Genomic DNA, 20,773 nt, shown 5'->3' with positions numbered 1-20,773 from the left:
CTATCCCCGCTTCCCAGAGGTGATGGTGGGTATGGGCTACACACGGGAAGAAATCAAAGAGGCCTTGACCAGCCAGAAGTACAACGAAGTGACCGCCACCTACCTCCTGCTGGGCAGGAAGACTGAGGTCAGAGGGTGCCAGGGGCCCTTGGGAGTGCATGATGCCTGGGTGGAGGGACTTGGGGTGCAGAAGAGCCTCATCTGTCATCCTCTCACAGGAGGGTGGGGACCGGGGCGCCCCAGGGCTGGCCCTGGCACGGGTGCGGGCGCCCAGCGACACCACCAATGGAACAAGTTCCAGCAAAGGCACCAGCCACAGCAAAGGGCAACGGAGTTCCTCTTCCACCTACCACCGTCAGCGCAGGCATAGCGATTTCTGTGAGTATCAGCCGCACGCCCTCACGCGCCCTCCTCCTCCCCAAGGCCCAGACTTACAGTTATGTCAGGGTTCTCTGATTGGCAGGCCACAGAAGCCCACTGGAGCTAACTGCAGAGAGGGAGGAATGTCTTATAAAGACACAGGGCATTGCACGGAACTTGGAGGCAGGAGTGCACAGCCAGGCTCAGGAAGGGATTAAAACCAGAAAAGCAGCCGGACCCAGAGCAGACACTCTCTGTCCTGCTTCCTCTCTGCTTATGTGGTTTTTCCTTTGTCTCTTACTTATCTCACCCTATCTTTTTTCCTGATCTCTTAGCTCCCTGATTTTTTTTTTTTTTTTTTGAGATGGAGTCTCACTCTGTCCCCCAGGCTGGCATGCAGTGGTGTGATCTCGGCTCACGGCAACCTTTGCCGCCCGGGTTTAAGCGATTCTCCTGCTTCAGCCTCTTGAGTAGCTGGGATTACAGGTGCCTGCCATAGTACCCAGCCAATTTTTGTGTTTTCAGTAGAGACGGGGTTTCACCATGTTGACCAGGCTGGTCTTGAACTCCTGACTTCATGATGCACCCTCAGCCTCCCAAAGTGCTGGGATTACAGGTGTGAGTCACCGTGCCCAGCCTCTTTTTTTTCTTTTCTTTTTTTTTTTTTTTTTGAGACAGAGTCTCACTCTGTATCGCAGGCTGGAGTGCGGTGTCGTGATCTTGGCTCACTGCAACCTCTGCCTCCCGGGTTCAAGCGATTCTTGTGCCTCAGGCTCCTGAGTAGACGGGATTACAGGCACCTGCCACCACACCTGGCTAATTTTTGTATTTTTAGTAGAGAAGGGTTTCACCACATTGGCCAGGCTGCTCTTATACTCCTGACCTCATGATCTGCCCACCTCAGCCTCCCAAAGTGCTGGGATTACAGGCGTAAGCCACTGCACTTTGCCCCCGATTTCTTGCCTTAGAGACCAGTCGAAATGGCAGCTGGAATCTCTTTGGTCCAGGATGAAGCTCTGATATCAGAGTCCAGTTTGAATTAATCCACTGTAACTGGGGCACAGGAGGACACATTGTACAAAGTGGCTGCTGAGAGCCTGCCCTCTGGCTTTGCCTCCACACTGAAGTGAAGGAGGCTCTTCCTAGTGGAAGAGGGCTGGGCAGACAGCTGATTATACCCCACATTCTGCAACTGACGGACATCTCATCTGCTGCAGAAAATTAAGAGAGAGTCTGAGTTTAAATCTGGGCCGGGCACGGTGGCTTACGTCTGTAATTCCTTGGGGAAGCCAAGGTGGGCGGATCACCTGCGGTAGGCAGTTCAAGACTGGCCTGGCCAACATGGTGAAACCCTGTCTCTACTAAAAATACAAAATTAGCTAGGCGTGTTGGTGCGTGCCTATAATCCCAGCTACGCGGGAGGCTGAAGCAGGAGAACTGCTTGAAACTGGGAGGCCGAGGTTGCAGTGAGCCGAGATCACACCACTGCACTCCAGCCTGGGCAACAGAGAGACCTCGTCTCAAAAAAATTTTAATAAAAGAAAAAAAAATGGATACACCCATCATCAGCACCCATTATGCATAGAAACTTCCAAGAGGTACCTTAACCCACACACTCATCAAATTTTAACCCTCTCTGCTATTTTTTTTTTTTTTTTTTTTTTTTGAGACAGAGTCTCGCTCTGTCGCCCAGGCTGGAGTGCAGTGGCCGGATCTCAGCTCACTGCAAGCTCCGTCTCCCGGGTTCACGCCATTCTCCTGCCTCAGCCTCCCGAGTAGCTGGGACTACAGACGCCCACCACCTCACCCGGCTAGTTTTTTGTATTTTTTAGTAGAGACAGGGTTTCACCGTGTTAGCCAGGATGGTCTCGATCTCCTGACCTCGTGATCCGCCCGTCTCGGCCTCCCAAAGTGCTGGGATTACAGGCTTGAGCCACTGTGCCCGGCTCTGCTATTTTTTTAAATGGCTTTATTAAGGTTAAAATTCATATCCCAAACAACATACCCATTTAAAGTGCACAATTCAGGCCGGGCACAGTGGCTCACACCTGTAATCCCAGCACTTTGGGAGGCTGGAGGCAGGAGGCAGGAGGATCGCTTGAGCCCAGGAGTTCTAGACCAGCCTAGGCAACAAAGCAAGACTCCGTCTCTACAAAAAAATTAAACATTGGCCAGACGCGGTGGCTCACGCCTGTAATCCCAGCACTTTAGGAGGCCGAAGTGGGCGGATCACAAGGTCAGGAGTTCATGACCAGCCTGGCCAAGATGGTGAAACCCCATCTGTACTAAAAATACAAAAAAAGCCAGGTATGGTGGCGGGCACCTGTAGTCCCAGCCGCTCGGGAGACTGAGGCAGAGAATTGCTTGAACCTGGGAGGTGGAGGTTGCAGTGAGCCGAGATCATGCCACTGCACTCCACCCTGGGCCACAGAGCGAGACTCTGTCCCCCTGCCCCCCAAAAAATTAAAAATTAAGTGTGGTAGTGCACACTTGTGGTCCCAGCTACTTGGAAGGCTGAGGTAGGAAGACCACTTGAACCTAGGAGATCGAGGTCATGGTGAGCCGTGGTCGCGCCACTGCACTCCAGCCTGGGTGACAGAGTGATACCTCACCTCAAAAAGTAAATTAAAAAGTGCACAATTCAATGGCTTTAATATATTTACAGAATTGTACATCTACATGATGAGTGATTTCAGAACATTTGCATTACCCCGAAAAAGAAAATTCACAACCTTTAGCAATCACCTTCCAGGCTGGGCGCATTGGCTCATGCCTGTATTCCTAGCACTTTGGGAGGCTGAGGCAGTCAGATCACCTGAGCGCAGAAGTTCGAGACCACTGGGCAACATGGTGAAACCCCGTCTCCACAATGAAATACAAAAATTAGCCGGGCGTAGTGGCAGGCACCTGTAATCCCAGCTACTCAGGAGGCTGAGGCAGGAGAATTGCCTGCACCCGGGAGGCAGTGGTTACAGTGAGCCGAGATCCTGCCACTACACTCTAGCCTGGGCGATAAGAGTGAGACGACTTCTCAAAAAAAAAAAAAATCAACTTGCAATCCCCCTTCCATCCTCAGCTACTAATCTACTTTCTGTGTCTATGAATCTGGCTATTCTAGATGTTTCAGGTAAATGGAATTATACGATGTGTGGCCTTCAGTAACTGGCTTCTTTCATTTAGCAGAAATTTTTCAAGGTTCATCCATGATATGGGTATCAGTACTTCATTCCTTTTCATTGCCAAGTAATATTCCGCTGCATAGATGGACCACATTTTGTTTATTCATTCATGAGCATGTGGATTGCCTCCACTTTTTGGCTGTTGTGAATGACGCTGCTGTGAACATTTGTGTCCGTGTTTTCATGTGGCTGTGTTTTGCCATCTTTTCTCTTGGGTACATATCTGAGAGCGGAATTGCTGAGTCATCTGGTAATCCTGTGTTTAGTAGTTTGAGGAACTTCCAGAGTTTTTCCAACTCTCTGTTCTTTTTACAGCCCTGCTTGTCTGCAGGGGTGAAGTTTTTACTCTGGGTCAGGCACTGGGGTGTCTGCTTGTCTGATCTTTTTTTTCTGTTTCTTACATATTTCACCTTATCTTTTTCTAGATCTCTCAGCTCCTAGATTTCTTTTTGTTTGTTTTTTTGAGACAAGAGTCTCACTCTGTCGCCCAGGCTGGAGTGCAATGGCACAATGTTGGCTCAGTGAAACTTCAGTCTCCCAGGTTCAAACGATTCTCCTGCTTCAGGCTCCCGAGTAGCTGGGATTACAAGCGCAGGCCACCTCGCCCAGCTAATTTTGTATTTTTAGTAGAGACGGGGTTTCACCATGTTGGCCTGGCTGGTCTTGAACTCCTGACCTGAGGTGATCTGCCCGCCTCGGCTTCCCAAAGTGCTGGGAATACAGGCGTGAGCCACTGTGCCCGGCCACTCCTAGATTTCTTACATCTCAGTTTTAGAATCCAGCCCAGGGCTGAGTGCAGTGGCTCCCAGCACTTTGGGAGGCTGAAGTTGGTGGATCACTTGAGCTCACAAGTTCGAGACCAGCCTGGGCAACATGACGAAACCTCATCTCTACAAAAAAATACAAAAATTAGGCCGGTCGCGGTGGCTCATGCCTGTAATCCCAGCACTTTGGGAGGCTGACCTGGGTGGATCACCTGAGGTCAGCAGTTTGAGACCAGCCTGGCCAACATGGTGAAACCCTGTCTCTTCTAAAAGTATCAAAATTAGCCGGGCGTGGTGGTGGTTGCCTGTAATCTCAGCTACTTGGGAGGCTGAGGCAGGAGAATTGCTAGAACCTGGGAGGCGGAGGTTGCAGTGAGCTGAGATCGTGTCATTGCACTTCAGCCCGGGCGACAACAGCGAGACTCCGTCTCAAAAACAAAACAAAACAAAACAATTAGCTGGGCATGGTGGTGTGCACCTGTAATCCCAGCTACTTGAGAGGCTGAGGTGGAAGGATGGTTTGAGCCTGGGAGACTGAGGTTGCAATGAGTCCAGATCATGCCACTGCACTCCAGCCTGGGTGATAGAGCTAGACTGTATCTCAGGAAAAAAAAAAAAGAATCCACCCCAAATGTTAGCTAGAATCTCCTTGGTCCACTCATCAGGATCAGGATGGAGCTCTGATACTGAGTCCAGTTGGGATTAATCCACTGTAACGGGGGCACAGGAAGACACATTGCACAAAGTGGCTGCTGAGAGCCTGTGCTCTGGCCTCCCCTCCACACTGAAGTAAGGGAGGAGAGAGGTGTCAGGGAAGCTGAGACCCAGCATGAGCCCCACACGGGAAGTGGTGCTTCTGCCTTACCTCCACCATTGCTGAATGGTCAAACCATTCCCTGCCCCTGTGTCTTGTCTTCCCCACCTGTAAAATGACAGGGTGTGCCCAGAAAGTTCCTAAGGAGCTTGTGAGTTCGGTATCATATGGTCAGAACATGGTAACCTTCAGAACTCCCCACACTGAGACCTGAGTTCTAGGGATTCTCAGGAGAGGGATTGCTGGCAGGTGCCAGGTATCTGTCATTGTCATTGTAGAGCTCTCGGCTTGTTGTTCTGGGATTTTTGAGCATGTATCGCTCCTGAGGATCTAACATGCAGATGTTCTGACTCTCTCAAGTTGGAGATCACTTTGCACCCCTGGGTTCTAAAACAGTAGATTCCTAAGCTGTTTCAAGGGACCAGAATTATTTTGTGTTGCTTTTGAAATTGTACATACAATCACATCCTTGAAAATGTGTTAGTTTGGAAAGGATAGACAGTGAAAAAGTCTTCATCCAACATGTATCCCCAGCTCCCAGTTTCTCAAATACAGCGACTGTTAGGGTTTTTTTGTTGTTGTTTTTGTTTTTGTTTTGTTTTTTGACAGGGTCTCGCTGTGTCACCCAGGCTGGAGTGCAGTGGTGTGATCTCGGCTCACTGCAACCTCCGTCTCCCGGGTTCAAGCGATTCTCCTTCCCCAGCCTCCCGAGTAGCTGGGATTACAGGCACGCGCCACCACGCCCAGCTAATTTTTGTTTTTTGTTTTTTTTTTGAGACAGAGTCTTGCTCAGTCACCCGGGCTGGAGTGCAGTGGCCAGATCTCAGCTCACTGCAAGCTCTGCCTCCCGGGTTCACGCCATTCTCCTGCCTCAGTCTCCCAAGTAGCTGGGACTACAGGCGCCCGCCACCACGCCTGGCTAATTTTTTTTTGTATTTTTAGTAGAGACGGGGTTTTACGGTGTTGGCCAGGATGGTCTCGATCTCCTGACCTCGTGATCCGCCCGTCTTGGCCTCCCAAAGTGCTGGGGTTACAGGCGTGAGCCACTGTGCCTGGCCCTGTTATGGGTTTTATATGAATTCTTTTGGAGAGATTGCATAAACAAACATGTAAAGAGATAGATATGAGGCCCAGCATGGTGGCTCACCCCTATAATCCCAGCACTTTGGGAGGCCAAGTTGGGAGGATCACTGGAGTCCAGGAGTTGGAGACCAGCCTGGACAACATGGCGAAATCCTCTCTCTACAAAAAAAAATACAAAAAGTAGTTGGGCATGGTAGTGTGTGCCTATAGTCCCAGCTACTTGGGAGGCTGAAGTGGGAGGATGGCTTGAGCCTAGGAGGCCGATGTTGCAGCAAGCTGAGGTCACACCACTGTACTTCAGCTTGGGCAACAGAGCGAGATCCTATCTCAAAAAAAGAAAAAGAAAGAAAGAAGGAAACTGAAGATATATAAAAACAATAAGTAAATTCTCCCCTTTTGAAACAAGTTATAGTCCTTTGGAGATATTCATATATAAGCAAGTAGATAGAGATATATAGATACACACTTTTTTGCTTTTGTAGACAAATGATAACACATTGTTGACCCATCTCTCATCTTGCCTTTTCTACTTTCCAGTCTATCATGAAGGTCATTCTGTATTGGTGCATTAAATGCTTCCTTATTCTTTTTTATGCCTGCATAATTTTCCACTGTGGAAATACCTTGACTTATGTAGTCATTCCCCTACTAAGGGTCTAATGGTGCAGGCCGGGTGGGGTGGCACACACCTGTGATTCCAGCTACTTGGGAGACTGAGGCAGGAGAATCGCTTGAGCCTGGGAGGTGGAGGTTGCAATGAGCAGAGATTGCGCCACTGCACTCCAGCCTAGGCGACAGAGCTGGACTTTGTCTCAAAAAAGAAAAAAAGAGAAGGTGCAATGAATGGCCTGTATGTGCATGATGTCATTGATTTGGAGTTTCTAGGTCAGTATATGTGCGTTGGTAATCTTGAGGTAATTTTGACAGATACTGTCAGAATGGCCCACACAGAGATTGCAGCCCACGTGAGGAATTCTCAGGTTCCAACGATCCCCCAGAGTCAGTTCTGGGTTTCCGTGGTGATGCCAGCTCTAAACGGTGCCCCCTCCCCCAGGTGGCCCATCCCCTGCACCCCTGCACCCCAAACGCAGCCCAACGAGCACGGGGGAAGCAGAGCTGAAGGAGGAGCGGCTGCCAGGCCGGAAGGCGAGCTGCAGTGCCGCAGGGAGCGGGAGTCGAGGGCTGCCCCCCTCCAGCCCCATGGTCAGCAGCGCCCACAACCCCAACAAGGCAGAGATCCCAGAGCGGCGGAAGGACAGCACGAGCACCCCCGTGAGTGACCAGGGCTGGGGGGCAGGGCTGGGGGCGCCGCCACCTGTGGCCAGCCTGCAGACACCACCCAAGCCACATTCCTCAGGCCCTGCCTTCATCTCATTTCCCAGGCGGAACTCTTTCTTACCAATTCCTTCTTATACCCATTCATTCATTCAACAAACATTTATCGAGCGCCTCTGTTTGCCTGAGCTCAGTCTATACACAAACACTTGATGTTCACATATAACGTTCTGTGTCAAAGAAGTGAAGAACATACTCTTGGCAGAAAGGATTTAATACAGGAAATTAAGTGCTTTTAAAAATGTGGGAAGGGCCAGGCATGGTGGCTCATGCTTGTAATCCTGGCATTTTGGGAAGCCGAGGCAGGAGGATCACTTGAGGCCAGGAGTTTAAGAAACATAGCAACACTCCATCTCTACTAAAAATCAAAAAAGTTAGCCAGGCATTGTGTTATGTGCCTGTGGTCCCAGCTACTCGAAAGACCAGGGTGGGAGAATCACTTGAGCCCAGGAGGTTGAGGCCACAGGGAGCTGTGATCCTGCCACTGCACTCCATCCTGGGTGACGGAGCAAAACCCTGTCTTAGTGAATCAATAAATAAAATATTAATAGTAATTTAAAAAATCAGGCCAGGCACAGTGGCTCACGCCTGTAATCCCAGCACTTTGGGAGGCAGAGGTGGGCGGATCACTTGAGGTCAGGAATTTGAGATCAGCTTGGCCAATATGGCGAAACCCCGTCTCTACTAAAAATAATGAAAATCAGCCGGGCGTGGTGGCGAGCACCTGTAATCGCAACTACTCGGGAGGCTGAGGCAGGAGAATCGCTTGAACCCAGGGGGCGGAGGCTACAGTGAGCCAAGACTGTGCTACTGCACTCCAGAATGGGTGACAGGTGAGACTCCATTAAAAAAAAAAAAAAAAAAAAGCTGGGTGCAGTGGCTCACACCTGTACTCCCAGCACTTTGGAAGGTCAAGGCGGGCGGATCATGAGGTCAGGAGATTGAGACCGTCCTGGCTAACACAGTGAAACCCCATCACTACTAAAAATACAGAAAATTAGCTAGGTGTGGTGCATCCACCTATAGTCTCAGCTACTCTAGAGGTTGAGGCAGGAGAATCGCTTGAACCCAAGAGGCAGAAATTGCAGTGAGTCAAGATCACACCACTGCACTCCAGTCTGGGCGACAGAGTGAGACTCCGTCTCAAGAAAAAAAAAAAGTCGTGGGAAGCAGCAGCAGCTTCCCCAGCTTCTCAGCTCTTCCGGCATCTACATTACATTCTGTCCCACTCCCTGCTCCTCTGCTCTGCACATGTTCAGAAGCCGCCCCACGTGGCTGTGCCCTTGGCCTGTCGAGGCTGGTCATGGCAAGTTACTACCAGCCAAGCCCGAGCCTTGACCAGGGTGCACACAGGTATGAGTCTGAGCCAGTTGTGGGCCTAAACTTTCAAAAGCATGGTCGGCTGGGCGTGGTGGCTTACACCTGTAATCCCAGCACTTTGGGAGGCCGAGGCGGGCAGATCACGAGGTCAGGAGATTGAGACCATCCTGGCTAACATGGTGAAACCCTGTCTCTATTAAAAATATTAAAAAAAATTAGCTGGGTATGGTGGTGGATGCCTGTAGTCCCAGCTACTCGGGAGGCTAAGGCAGGAGAATGGTATGAACCCAGGAGGCAGAGCTTGCAGTGAGCTGAGATCGCGCCATTGCACTCCAGCCTGGCGACAAAGTGAGACTATTTAAAAAAAAAAAAAAAAAAGCATGGGTTTCCACTCACACAGATACAAAATACTTATAGTTATCTTACTTTTACCATAAGATTTTGCTCTTTAACAAATAAGTTGACCAGGCGCAGTGGCTCATGCCTGTAATCTCAGCACTTTGAGAGGCCAAGGCGGGTGGATCATGAGGTCAGGAGTTCGATACCAGCCTGGCCACCGTGGTGGAACCCCATCTCTATTAATAATACAAAAATTACCCAGGCGTGGTGGTGCACGCCTGTAATCCCAGCTACTCAGGAGGCTGAGGCAGGAGAATTGCTTGAACCCAGGAGGCAGAGGTTGCAGTGAGCCGAGATCGCGCCACTGCACTCCAACCTGGGCGACAGAGCAAGATTCCGTCTCAAAAACAAAACAAAACAAAAATACGTCATAAAAAATTTTTAGTCAGACATGGTGGCTCATGCCTGTAATCTCCGCACTTTGAGAGGCTGAGGTGGGTGGATTGCTTGAGCTCAGGAGTTCGAGACCAACCTGTGCAAAATGGTGACACCGCTTCTCTACAAAAAATACAAAAATTAGTCCGGTGTGGTGATGGCACGTGCCGGTAGTCCCAGCTACTTGAGATGCTGAGGCAGGAGGATCACTTGTGTCCAGGAGGCGAAGGTTGCAGTGAGCCAAAATCGCGCCACTACACTCCAGCCTGGGCGACGGAGGGAGACCTTGTCTCAAACAAACAAACAAAAAATAAGTTTTTAAATACTAATTTTTCTTGTACATACTTGAGAACATTCATCTTTTAAATTTCTTCTTAGTGCTCTTGGTGCCCCTGGGTACTTCCAGTTTATTTTGGTTCTAAACACCCAAGGCAAACCAAGGTCTCACTGCACGGCTGTTTGCGGGGTAGGGGCGTTTCTGCGGAGGTCCCGACCATCAGGAGGAACCCAGCCGTGGTGGCTGGTGGTGTCTGGCTGTTACCAGCGTTTACCAGCCTTGACTGGCTTTGACCGATTGTGACTGGCCTTCACTGGCAATGCCTGCCAGGGCCCTACTGAAGCTTTTACTGCAAGTGTCCGCCTGTTACCAGTGGCAGCCAGCTGTGGCCAGCTTTAACCAGCCTTTACTGGCAGTGTCCAGCCATGACCAGTATTAACCAGCAGCAACTGGCTGTGACCGGCTTTGACCAGCCTTGACTGGCCGTGACCACCCTTGGCCAATGGTATCTGGCTGTGACCAGTGGTGTCTGGCCATTAACACTCATGACCAGCTTTAACTGTCCTGACTATTGGTGTCTGACCATGACCAGCCTTAACTTGCTGTGACAGGCTTTGACCAGCAGTGTCAGGCCATGACCAGCGGTAGCCAGCAGCGACTGGCAGTGACCGGCTGTGTTTGGTTTGACCAGCTGTGACCCTGCCGCCACCTGTGAGGACTGCTAGTCCGTGTTGAGGGCCCTGAACTCCAGGGCTGTGCAGAGCCCGGGGTCAGTACAGGGAGGGGAGTGGAATGTTGTGAGGGGACCCTGTGGGGATGGGGCAGGAGAGGGTGCACCTGAGGACAGGTCACTGGCCACCTTATACCAGAAGGGCCTTAGGGAAACAGATCTTGAGGACATCAACTCGACTTCAGGCAGGTGGTACAGGAGGGAGGCGGGGATGCCTGTGCGTCCTGAGTATTCCGGATCAGTACAAATTCACGCCCCTTGGCTCCTCCCTAGCCCCGAGACCTGGAGCTCCACATGGCAGCCTCTGAGGCCCATGTGTCAGAGAGTGATCCACAGCCCAGAGAATGGGTGGGAGCCGCAGGGCCAGAGAAGGAGAGGATGAGATGGGAGTGTGGTTAAAGAAAAAAGAAAAAATTGTAGGAAGGACTGGAGGGGCGGACAGTGGGCGGGATTTGCAGGAACAACAGTCGCAACCACACCACAGAACTCACCCACCAAGGGAGCTGCTGCTTCTGAGGCTGCCCCAGCACTGGTAAATTCAAGAGTGCACTGTTAGGCCGGGCACGGTGGCTTATGCCTGTAAGCCCAACACTTTGGGAGCTGAGGCAGTGGATCACTTGAGGTCAGGAGTTCAAGACTAGCCCGGCCAACATGGCAAAATCCCGTCTGTACTAAAAATACAAAAATTAGCTGGGCGTGGTGCACGCCTGTAATCTCAGCTACTTGGGAGGCTGAGGCAGGAGAATTGCCTGAACCTAGGAGGCGGAGGTTACAGTGAGCTGAGATTGCGCCACTACACTTCAACCTGGGTGACAGGGCGAGACTCCGTCTTAAAAAAAAAAAAAAGGCCGGGCGCAGTGGCTCACGCGTATAATCCCAGCACTTTGGGAGGCCGAGGCGGGCAGATCACAAGGTCAGGAGATCAGTCGAGACCACAGTGAAACCCCGTCTCTACTAAAAATAGAAAAAATTAGCCTGGCGCAGTGGCGGGCGCCTGTAGTCCCAGCTACTCAGGAGGCTAAGGCAGGAGAATGGCGTGATGCCAGGAGGCCGAGCTTGCAGTGAGCTGAGATCGTGCCACTGCACTCCAGCTGGGGGACAGAGCGAGACTCCATCTCAAAAAAAAAAAAAAAAAGCACATTGACATGGCTGTAACCCAAGACTCAAAAACCTCATCCTCCATCAGTCAAAAGAGCTTATTGATGCCTAGAGGACTGGACAACGGGCAATGGGGCCCTGCTGAATCAAAGACCTTCATCTCATAGCCTTGCCTGTGTGAGCTGAAGTCAAAGTAGGCAGGACAGCAGCTGCTGCCCCATTTACACCTTCCAAATCTTCGTGAATGCAAAGATTGGCAGAACCCAACTTTTATGTAGAACCTGAGCTGCAAAGGACTCTGGGAAATGTAGTACTTGGCGTTCCTGCATCTGAGTTCCCAAGAACAGCATAGTATGAAAATATCCTCCCATCCTGGCTAACACGGTGAAACCCCGTCTCTACTAAAAATACAAAAAAAAAACTAGCCGGGCGAGGTGGCGGGCGCCTGTAGTCCCAGCTACTCCGGAGGCTGAGGCAGGAGAATGGCGTAAACCCGGGAGGCGGAGCTTGCAGTGAGCTGAGATCCGGCCACTGCAGTCCAGCCCGGGCTACAGAGCAAGACTCCGTCTCAAAAAAAAAAAAAAAAAAAAAAAAGAAAATATCCTCAATATAGGAACAGGAGAGTGGAGGCAGCTGGACATGGTGGCACACACATGTAGTCCCAGCTATTGGGAGGCTGAAGTGGGAGGATTGCTTGAGGCCAGGAATTTGAGACCAGCCTGGGCAACATGGTAAGATCCTATCTCTTAAAAAAGAGAAAAAGGGTGGAGGCAGTTTGAGAAAGTGGCCAAGATTCTGAAGCCACGTAGAGTTTGAATTACATTAATGAGCCGTGTGACCTTGGGCAAGTAACTTCATCTCTCTGAGCTTTAGTATCTCACTCTGTGAAATGGGCTCATTAGAGATCCTGGGTCATTTGAGGATCTTGTAAGATCTCAAACGTGAGGTACTTCACATACTGGCACAGTAAGCACTCAGTGAATGAGAGCTATTGTTATTGCTAAACGAAACCCACACCTTAAGAAGGTAAAAAAAAAAAAAGAAAAAAAAGAAAAGCAAATAAACCTCAAAGAAAGTAGAAGGGACCAGAAGTGGTGGCTCATGCCTGTAATCCCAGCACTTCGGGAGGCTGAGGCAGGAGGATTGCTTGAACCCAGGAGTTGAAGACCAGCCTGGGCAACACAGACCCTGTCTCTGCCAAAAATAAAAATTAGCTAAGTGTTGTGACACATGCCTGAGGTTCTAGCTACTTGGGAGGCTGCAGTGAGCCATGATCACACCACTGCACTCCAGCCTAGGCATCAGAACAAGACCCCATCTCAAAAAAAGAAGGGAGGAGGCATTAAAAGAGAATAAATCAGTGAAGGAGAAGGAAGAGGTACAATAAAGCAACAAAACCTAAAGTTGGTTTTTTGAAAAGATTAATAAAATCAGTCTGGGCGCAGTGGCTCATACCTGTAATCCCAGCACTTTGAGAGGCTGAGGCGGGTGGATTACTTGAGGTCAGGAGTTTGAGACCAGCCTGGCCAGCATGGTGAAACCCTGTGTCTTCCAAAAATACAAAAAATTAGCTGGTCGTGGTGGTGCACGCCTGTAATCCCAGCTACTTGGGAGGCTAAGGCAGGAGAATCACTTGAACCTGGGAGGTGGATGTTGCAGTGAGCCGAGATCATGCCATTGCACTCCAGCCTGGGCAAAAAGAGTGAAACTCTGTCCTAAATAAATAAATAAATAAAATCCAATGGATCCCTGGTAAAAATCAATTAAGGAAAAAAGACAGCAAACATGAATTACCAGTATCCAAAATGAAAAGGGGAACTTTGTTCTAACATTGACAGATAGTAAGATGATATTAGGAACTACTTTATGCCAATAAATGTAACAGCTTAGGTGAAATGGACACATTAAAAACACACTGTATCAAAACTGACACAAGAAGAAATAGAAAACCTGAATAGTCTTACATTCTTGTTAAAGAAATTGAATTCATAACTGAAAACCTTCCCCATAAAGAAAATTTCCGGCTCTGATGACTCCCACCAGTGGAATTCTTCCAAACACTTAAAGAAGAAATAACACTAACCTTACACAAACTTCCAGAGAATAGAAAAAGAGGGCTCTCTGCCTAACGTGTTTATGAGGCAGTGTAATCCGGATACTCCCTATGTTCCCAGAGCTCACAGCCCAGTATGGGATGGGGACATATATGAGAACAGACATTGACAGCACAGTGATTGAAGCTGCAGTGGGGAGCCCAGGGACCTGTGGGAACCCAAAGGAGGCACGTGACTCAGCCTGGGGCCGGGGGTGGTGGTAGATTATGAACTGACACCTGAAAGCTATGTAGGAGTGAGTCAGGGGAAAAGGTAGGAGGAATGTTCTAACAGGTAAGACAGCCAGTGCAAAGGCTAGGCACAGTGACAGAATGTGGCATGAATAAGTATGTTAGCAAACGTTTGGTGTGGCTGGGCCAGACCTTGAGAAGGTGGGCATTGCTGGGAGAAGAGCGGTGGACAAGGATGCCCCCTGGAAACCTTCCCTGCCTCGTTTTCCCTCAGTGTCGCCCTCTTCTCCGGGCTCCAGGGGTCTCCCTTGACTCAGCCTAGGTGGTTGGGATTCTCATGAGCCTTTCACGTCTTTGAGACCTTTGACCATCTCCTACTCACCCTGGCTTCCCACAGGAGCCCCTGACTCATTCGTCGATGGGGAGGGCAGAGAAGGGAAGAGGGTGGAGCTCAGGGGCGTGTCTTCACCCCCTCACTCCCTTCCTGGCTGTGTCTCCTGCAGAACAACCTCCCTCCCAGCATGATGACCCGCAGAAACACCTACGTTTGCACAGAACGCCCGGGGGCTGAGCGCCCGTCACTGTTGCCAAATGGGAAAGAAAACAGGTACGGAGGGGGCAGCAACAGGGTGAGGGGTGGGAAGTAGGGGGTAGGTGAACAGGACCTCCCTTGATCTGAGATGGTAGGCGTTGGAGGCTGGTGCCATGGGGATCGGGGCCCAGAGAGGAGTGTATCTGCCCTGCCCTTGGCCATGTGCCCTTGCTATGTACCCCCCTGAAGATCCTCCCCACTTAATTAATTAGTCTTCAGCACCAGGAAAGCAGTTGGCCCTGTTCTCCGCCTACAAGCCTTGGGAACCTGAATTGATTTTTTGAATGATCCATTTTTAGAAGGCAAGAGAAGCCCTAGAATGTCACAGCTTCAGCATCATCTGGTTGGCTGGTTTTCCAGCTTGTTGGCCTGAGTCTGTGAGGTCTCTTCCAGCTGGCAAGGGAGAGAAACCAGTTCAGACTGGCTGGAGCAGAGAGAGGGAAGGGATTGGTTCACATCACAGCTCAAGGCCAGTGAGAGTGGGGCCAGCTCCACAATGAGGACACTGCCACCCACCCGGACAGTAGGGCAGGTTGATGGCCAACACCAGGGCACACTCTGGGATGCACCTGATTAGTGGATGCAGATCTTCCCATTGGGTGTGGGCAGGGGAATGAGGTAGTTAACAGTCACGATTCTGTGAATACTCAGTTCTGAGTTCAAATCTTACCTCTGTGCTCGCACTGCTAGCAGAATGACTGGGTAAATCTCTGAGCCTCTGTTTCCTCCATAAAATGGGCTTGATGCTGTCTGGGCACGGTGGCTTACGCCTGTAATCCCAGCACTTTGGGAGGCCGAGGTGGGCAGATCACCTGAAGTCAGGAGTTTGAGACCAACCTGGCCAACATGGTGAAACCCTGTCTCTACTAAAAATACAAAAATTAGCCAGGAATGGTATCATGCGCATGTAATCCCAGCTACTCAGAAGGCTGAATAAGGCAGGAGAATCGCTTGAACCCAGGAGGCAGAGGTTGCAGTGAGCTGGGATTGTGCCACTGCACTCCAGCCTGGGCCACACAGTGAGACTCTGTCTCAAAAAAAAAAAAAAAAAGGCCAGGTACGGTCTTTTTACGCCTGTAATCCCAACACTTTGGGAGGCCAAGATAGGCAGATCACGAGGTCAGGAGATCGAGACCATCCTGGCTAACATGGTGAAACCCCATCTCTACTAAAAATACAAAAAATTAGCCAGACGTGGTGGTGGGTGCCTGTAGTCTCAGCTACTGAGGAGGCTGAGGCAGGAGAATGGTGTGAACCCGGGAGGTGGAGCTTGCAGTGAGCCTAGTCCACTGCACTCCAGTCTGGGCGACAGAGCAAGACTCCATCTCAAAAAAAAAAAAAAAAAAAACACAACGGGCTGATGCTGTCTACTTCCAGGCCCCATTATAGAGATCCAGTAGAGATCAGGTGTGTCCTGTACCTGGCACTGGGTCTGATGCTTAGGAGGCCTTCATTCAGTGACTGAGAGTGCTTTTTCTTCGTGGTTATCAAATAAAAATAATAGTAGTGAACATTCTGAAGCAGCAGCCACATGCCAGGCTTCTATGTTTAACGCCTGGCTCAATGCCCCTAACAACTCTGTGAGGTAGATCCTAATATCTCCATTTTACAGCTGAGGACATAAGGCATAGGGAGGTTAAGTAACTTGTCCAAGGCCACACAGCTGGTAAGTCAAGAAGCAGATTCCAGACTGACTCCAGAATCTATTTGTAATCACCATAATATATGGCCTTCCAGTTCTGCTCAAGAGACAGTAGAACAGTTAAATCATAGACTCAGACAAAAAAAATTAAAAATTAAAAATTTAAAAACACAAAAAATAAAAATTATAGACTCAGCTGCTGTAACAAAAACAAAGAGATCCCAGGGTAGAGTAATTTAAATAAAAAGGAGGTTTAGTCCAGAGGGTCCTCCAAGGACCCAGGTAAGTTCTTCCAGCCCCAACATGAGTTTCCAGCTCTGGGACTGAGGCCACTGCACCAGCTGCCATCATTTCCTAATCAGCAAGAAGTGGGGAAAGAGTAGGGGACAAGCAGCAACTCTTTTTAAAGGCGTGACCCGGAGATCGTACAGAGCACTTCTGCTTATATCCCATTGGCTGGAGCATGGTCACATGACCATCCCTAACTGCAAGGGAGTCTGGGAAATGTAGACTCTGGCTGGGTGGCCATGTGCAGTGCTCATACTCTTAGGGGTTTGGTTACTAAGAGCAAAACAGGGAGGATGGATTCTAAGGGAGAAGTAACAGCCTCTGCCACAATCAGGATTCTTCTCCGAGATCCAGGCTGGGCCTGAAGTCCCTGGGAGGATAGAAATTGGAGGTCTGGGCTGGGCGCAGTGGCTCACGCCTAGAATCCCAGCACTTTGGGAGGCCAAGGCGGGTGGATCACCTGAGGTCAGGAGTTTGAGACCAGCCTGGCCAACATGGTGAAACCCCATCTCTACTGAAAATACAAAAATTACCCAGGCATGGTGCTACATGCCTGTAGTTCCAGCTACTCAGGAGGCTGAGGTAGGAGCATCACTTGAACCCTGGAGGCAGAGGTTGCAAAAGGCCAGGCATGGTGGCACACACTTGTAATCCCAGCTACTCGGGAGGGTGAGGCAGGAGAATTGAACTCAGAAGATGGAGGTCTGGCCCTCGTTGTCAACTAGGAGGGTCCAAGGGGCTGGAGGAGGGTCCTGGGACAGTGGGACCCCCACTGCTCAAATTATCATAGTGAATACAGGTATCCTTGACCTTTACATCTTTCCCTTTCCTGATTTTAGATGATGGGAGTTCAGATAGCAAAGTGTTTGCCAAGTTGATTTGGTTCCTGAGGTTTGGGAAATAGCAAGGAAGTCACCCAAAAATTTCTGTGCATCTATTCAGTTGCTGCGTTTGGAGAGAGGAGAGTTGTGATAGGAGATGGTTTGGAGGGGGTAGAGTTTGAAGAAGGGACAGTTTGAAGGAGGGGTAATAGGGGAGGAGAGTTAGTAAAATAATGCTAGGATTGTATAGTGCACAGCCTGCACAACTGTACATTGCAGCCCTGTCTCTGAGTTCCAGGCTGGTTGCAGTCCCTGGTCTCAGGACAGGATTATGAAGAATCAGAGGGACTGGGGTCCTGGCTTGCCTCAGTCCCCCACCCTGACTTGTCTCTCTCTGCCCACAGCTCAGGCACCCCACGGGTGCCCCCTGCCTCCCCCTCCAGTCACAGCCTGGCACCCCCATCAGGGGAGCGGAGCCGCCTCGCACGCGGCTCCACCATCCGCAGCACCTTCCACGGTGGCCAGGTCCGGGACCGGCGGGCAGGGGGTGGGGGTGGTGGGGGTGTGCAGAATGGGCCCCCTGCCTCTCCCACGCTGGCCCATGAGGCTGCACCCCTGCCCGCTGGGCGGCCCCGCCCCACCACCAACCTCTTCACCAAGCTGACCTCCAAACTGACCCGAAGGTGAGCTCCGCAGGGATGGCAGAAGCGGGGTGGAGCAGGGTGGGGGGGCTGATGGGACCTAACCTGTCTTCTACTCTGCTCTGTCTCCTGTACCCGAACATTTCCTCCTCCTCCTCCTCCTCCTCCTCCTCCTCCTCCTCCTCCCCTGTCGTCCCTCACCGCCCTCCTCACACTGCAGGGTTACCCTCGATCCCTCTAAACGGCAGAACTCTAACCGCTGTGTTTCGGGCGCCTCTCTGCCCCAGGGATCCAAGATCAGTAAGTCCCGTCCATGCCCTGTTCTCGCTGGCTCTGCCTCCCTGTCTGCATGTCTCACCTGTGTATGCCGGCATTGGGGAGGGGGCTCTGTGGATGTGAGTGGAGTACAGGGTCAGTACGTGGGGTCTGGTTGTTCATTTACTCACAGAAGCATAGCCTCTGGAGCCAGACTCGGGGGTTCAAATGGCAGTTACTCAAGGTCTCTGGGCCTCACTTTCCTCTTCTGTAAAATGGGTATAGTAATAGCAGTACCTGTCTCCTAGGGTTAAGGACTAAATGAAGTGATGTGTGGACTGAGCTTAGAACCTTGCCTTGGAAAGTGCTTTACATGTGTATTAGTTATTAATTGCTATTATTCATTGAGTCCTTACTGTGTGCCTGGCACTGTCCTAGGCCCTGTAGTAGAGGGTGAGCAAAAGGTTTAAAACTTCTGCCCTGGCAGAGCCAACGTTCTATTAAGGGATCTAGACAAAAAAAGAAATCAGTAAAATAAACTTATTATATAGATGTCTAGGTAGTGCAAAGTAATGAAGAAGAAAAATAGAATAGAAGCCACATTTGGTGGCTCATGCCTGGAATCACAGCACTTTGGGAGGCTGAGGCGAGTGGATCACTTGAGCCCAGGAGTTCAAGACCAGGCTGGACAACATAGCAAGGTCCTATCTCTACAAAAAATAAATAATTGGCCGGGCATGGCAACTGCCCCTGTAGTCCCATGGACTTGGGAGGCAGGAGGATCACTTGAACCCAGGAGGTCGAGGCTGCTGTGAGCTATGATCATCAGTCTTGGCAACAGAGGAAGACCCTGTCTCTGAAAAAAAAAAAAACAAAAACAAAAACAAATAGAACAGGTAGGGGAATGAGAGGTGTGGGGAAGGGAGGGGTGCAGCATTAAATGGGCAGGCCTTTGGATGAGGTGGCTCAGGCCAGTAATCCCAGCACTTTGGACGGATCGCTTGAGTCCAGGAGTTTGAGACCAGCCTGGGCAATGTGGCAAAGCCCCATCTCTACCAAAAAAAAAAAAAAAAAATTTGTGGCACGCGCCTATAGTCCTAGCTACTTCAGGGGCCAAGGCAGGAAGATTGCTTGAACCCGGGAGATTGAGGCTGCAGCCAGCTGAGATCACGCCACTCCTGCATGTCAGAGTGAGACTCTCTGTCTCAAAAAAAGAAAAAAAGGCAGGCTTCACAAAGGTGTTGTTTGAGCAAAGCATGATTGTATATGTGAGTGTGTGTGTGCGCGTCTCTCTCTTTCTGGCCACTTTTCTATATAAGGGTGTGTCTCTGCCCACTCCCCTCCCTTTCATCTTCCACATTCTTCAGTATCTTTCCTGTGACCTGCACTAACCCATTTCAGAATGAGCCCTATTATGGGGATGGACAGGAAGATCAAATCCTGACTCCGGGCCCTCGCCAGCCAGCCCGGAGGGACTGGGGTTGAGGCAGGGGCTGCTCAGAATCCCAGAGGCAGTGGGTTGGGGGAGGTGGGTTCCCTATGTCCAGATTAGACACTCTGTCCCCCTCCCCTCCCCTAGGGTCGCAGACGAACCTGAGAGAATCGGGGGACCTGAGGTCACAAGGTGAGTGCTTGGGCCTACCCCCGACTGCCACACCAGCCCTTCCCCTCTCCTGCCTCCGCACCTCCTGACACTTAACCCCAGGGAATTAGATGGGGCCCCAGTCTCATCCTGCAAGGCCAACTTCCTGAAATGCCCTATGGCCCCTGCCTTCTCTGCCAGCTCCTCTCATTCCCACCCCATCACAAACACCGTCTCTTGACCATCTTAAACTTCAGCCTCCGACCGGGCGCCGTGGCTCACGCCTGTAATCCCAGCACTTTGGGAGGCCGAGGCAGGCGGATCACTTGAGGTCGGGAGTTCAAGACCAACCTAACATGGAGAAACCCCGTCTTTACTAAAAGTACAAAAATTAACCGGGCGTGGTGGCGCATGCCTGTAATCCCAACTACTCAGGAGGCTGAGGCAGGAGAATCGCTTGAAACCGGGAGGCAGAGGTTGCGGTGAGCCGGGATCGTGCCATCACACTCCAGCCTGGGCAGCAAGAGCTTAAAAAAAAAAAAAAAAAAGCCTGATCCCATCTATAACTCAACTTCTGGTCAATGCCCCCACCTCCTTTTGCTTCTCATCTAGTCATGGCACAATGTTTGCCGGTACCTCAGGGCCAGCAGGAGGCAAACATTATCTGTACAGACCCAGATCATGAAGATTTTAGGCTTTGAGGGCCAGGCACCCTCTGTCACGCCTGTTCAGTTGTGCCACTGTAGTGCAAAAGCAGTCATATTCAACACAAAACAAATGGGTATGGCTGTGTTCCAATGAAACTTGATTTACAAAAGCAGACAGCACCGGAGTTTGCCAAGCCCTGGTTTAGTCTGAGTTCCCGCTTTAGAGAACCTGGTGGAAACCCGAGCCTTGCCAGCAGCTGCAACAAACTGCCAGGGCTGACTCTTAT

The 20,773-nt window shown here is 50.6% G+C and overlaps 1 protein-coding gene across 3 annotated transcripts in view; it reads left to right on the top strand.

Moving 5' to 3' along the window:
- The window catches only part of MARK4 (microtubule affinity regulating kinase 4), a 54,730-nt gene that overhangs the window by 30,729 nt on the left and 3,228 nt on the right, over nt 1–20,773 (top strand). For 2 of the 3 annotated variants that reach the window (XM_037991821.2, XM_037991824.2), the window contains 6 exons: nt 18–127; nt 219–378; nt 7,255–7,472; nt 14,522–14,625; nt 17,766–18,044; nt 19,837–19,881. In XM_037991821.2, coding sequence (XP_037847749.2) covers nt 18–127; nt 219–378; nt 7,255–7,472; nt 14,522–14,625; nt 17,766–18,044; nt 19,837–19,881 — 916 coding nt within the window. Of the gene's footprint in view, nt 1–17; nt 128–218; nt 379–7,254; nt 7,473–14,521; nt 14,626–17,765; nt 18,045–18,222; nt 18,303–19,836; nt 19,882–20,773 lie in introns of all 3 variants that reach the window. The other variant, XM_037991822.2, reaches the window with a different exon arrangement.

The sequence above is a fragment of the Chlorocebus sabaeus genome, chromosome 6, assembly GCF_047675955.1.
Source record: "Chlorocebus sabaeus isolate Y175 chromosome 6, mChlSab1.0.hap1, whole genome shotgun sequence".
Lineage (NCBI taxonomy): Eukaryota > Metazoa > Chordata > Mammalia > Primates > Cercopithecidae > Chlorocebus > Chlorocebus sabaeus.
This window is presented reverse-complemented; position numbering and strand designations above follow the sequence as displayed.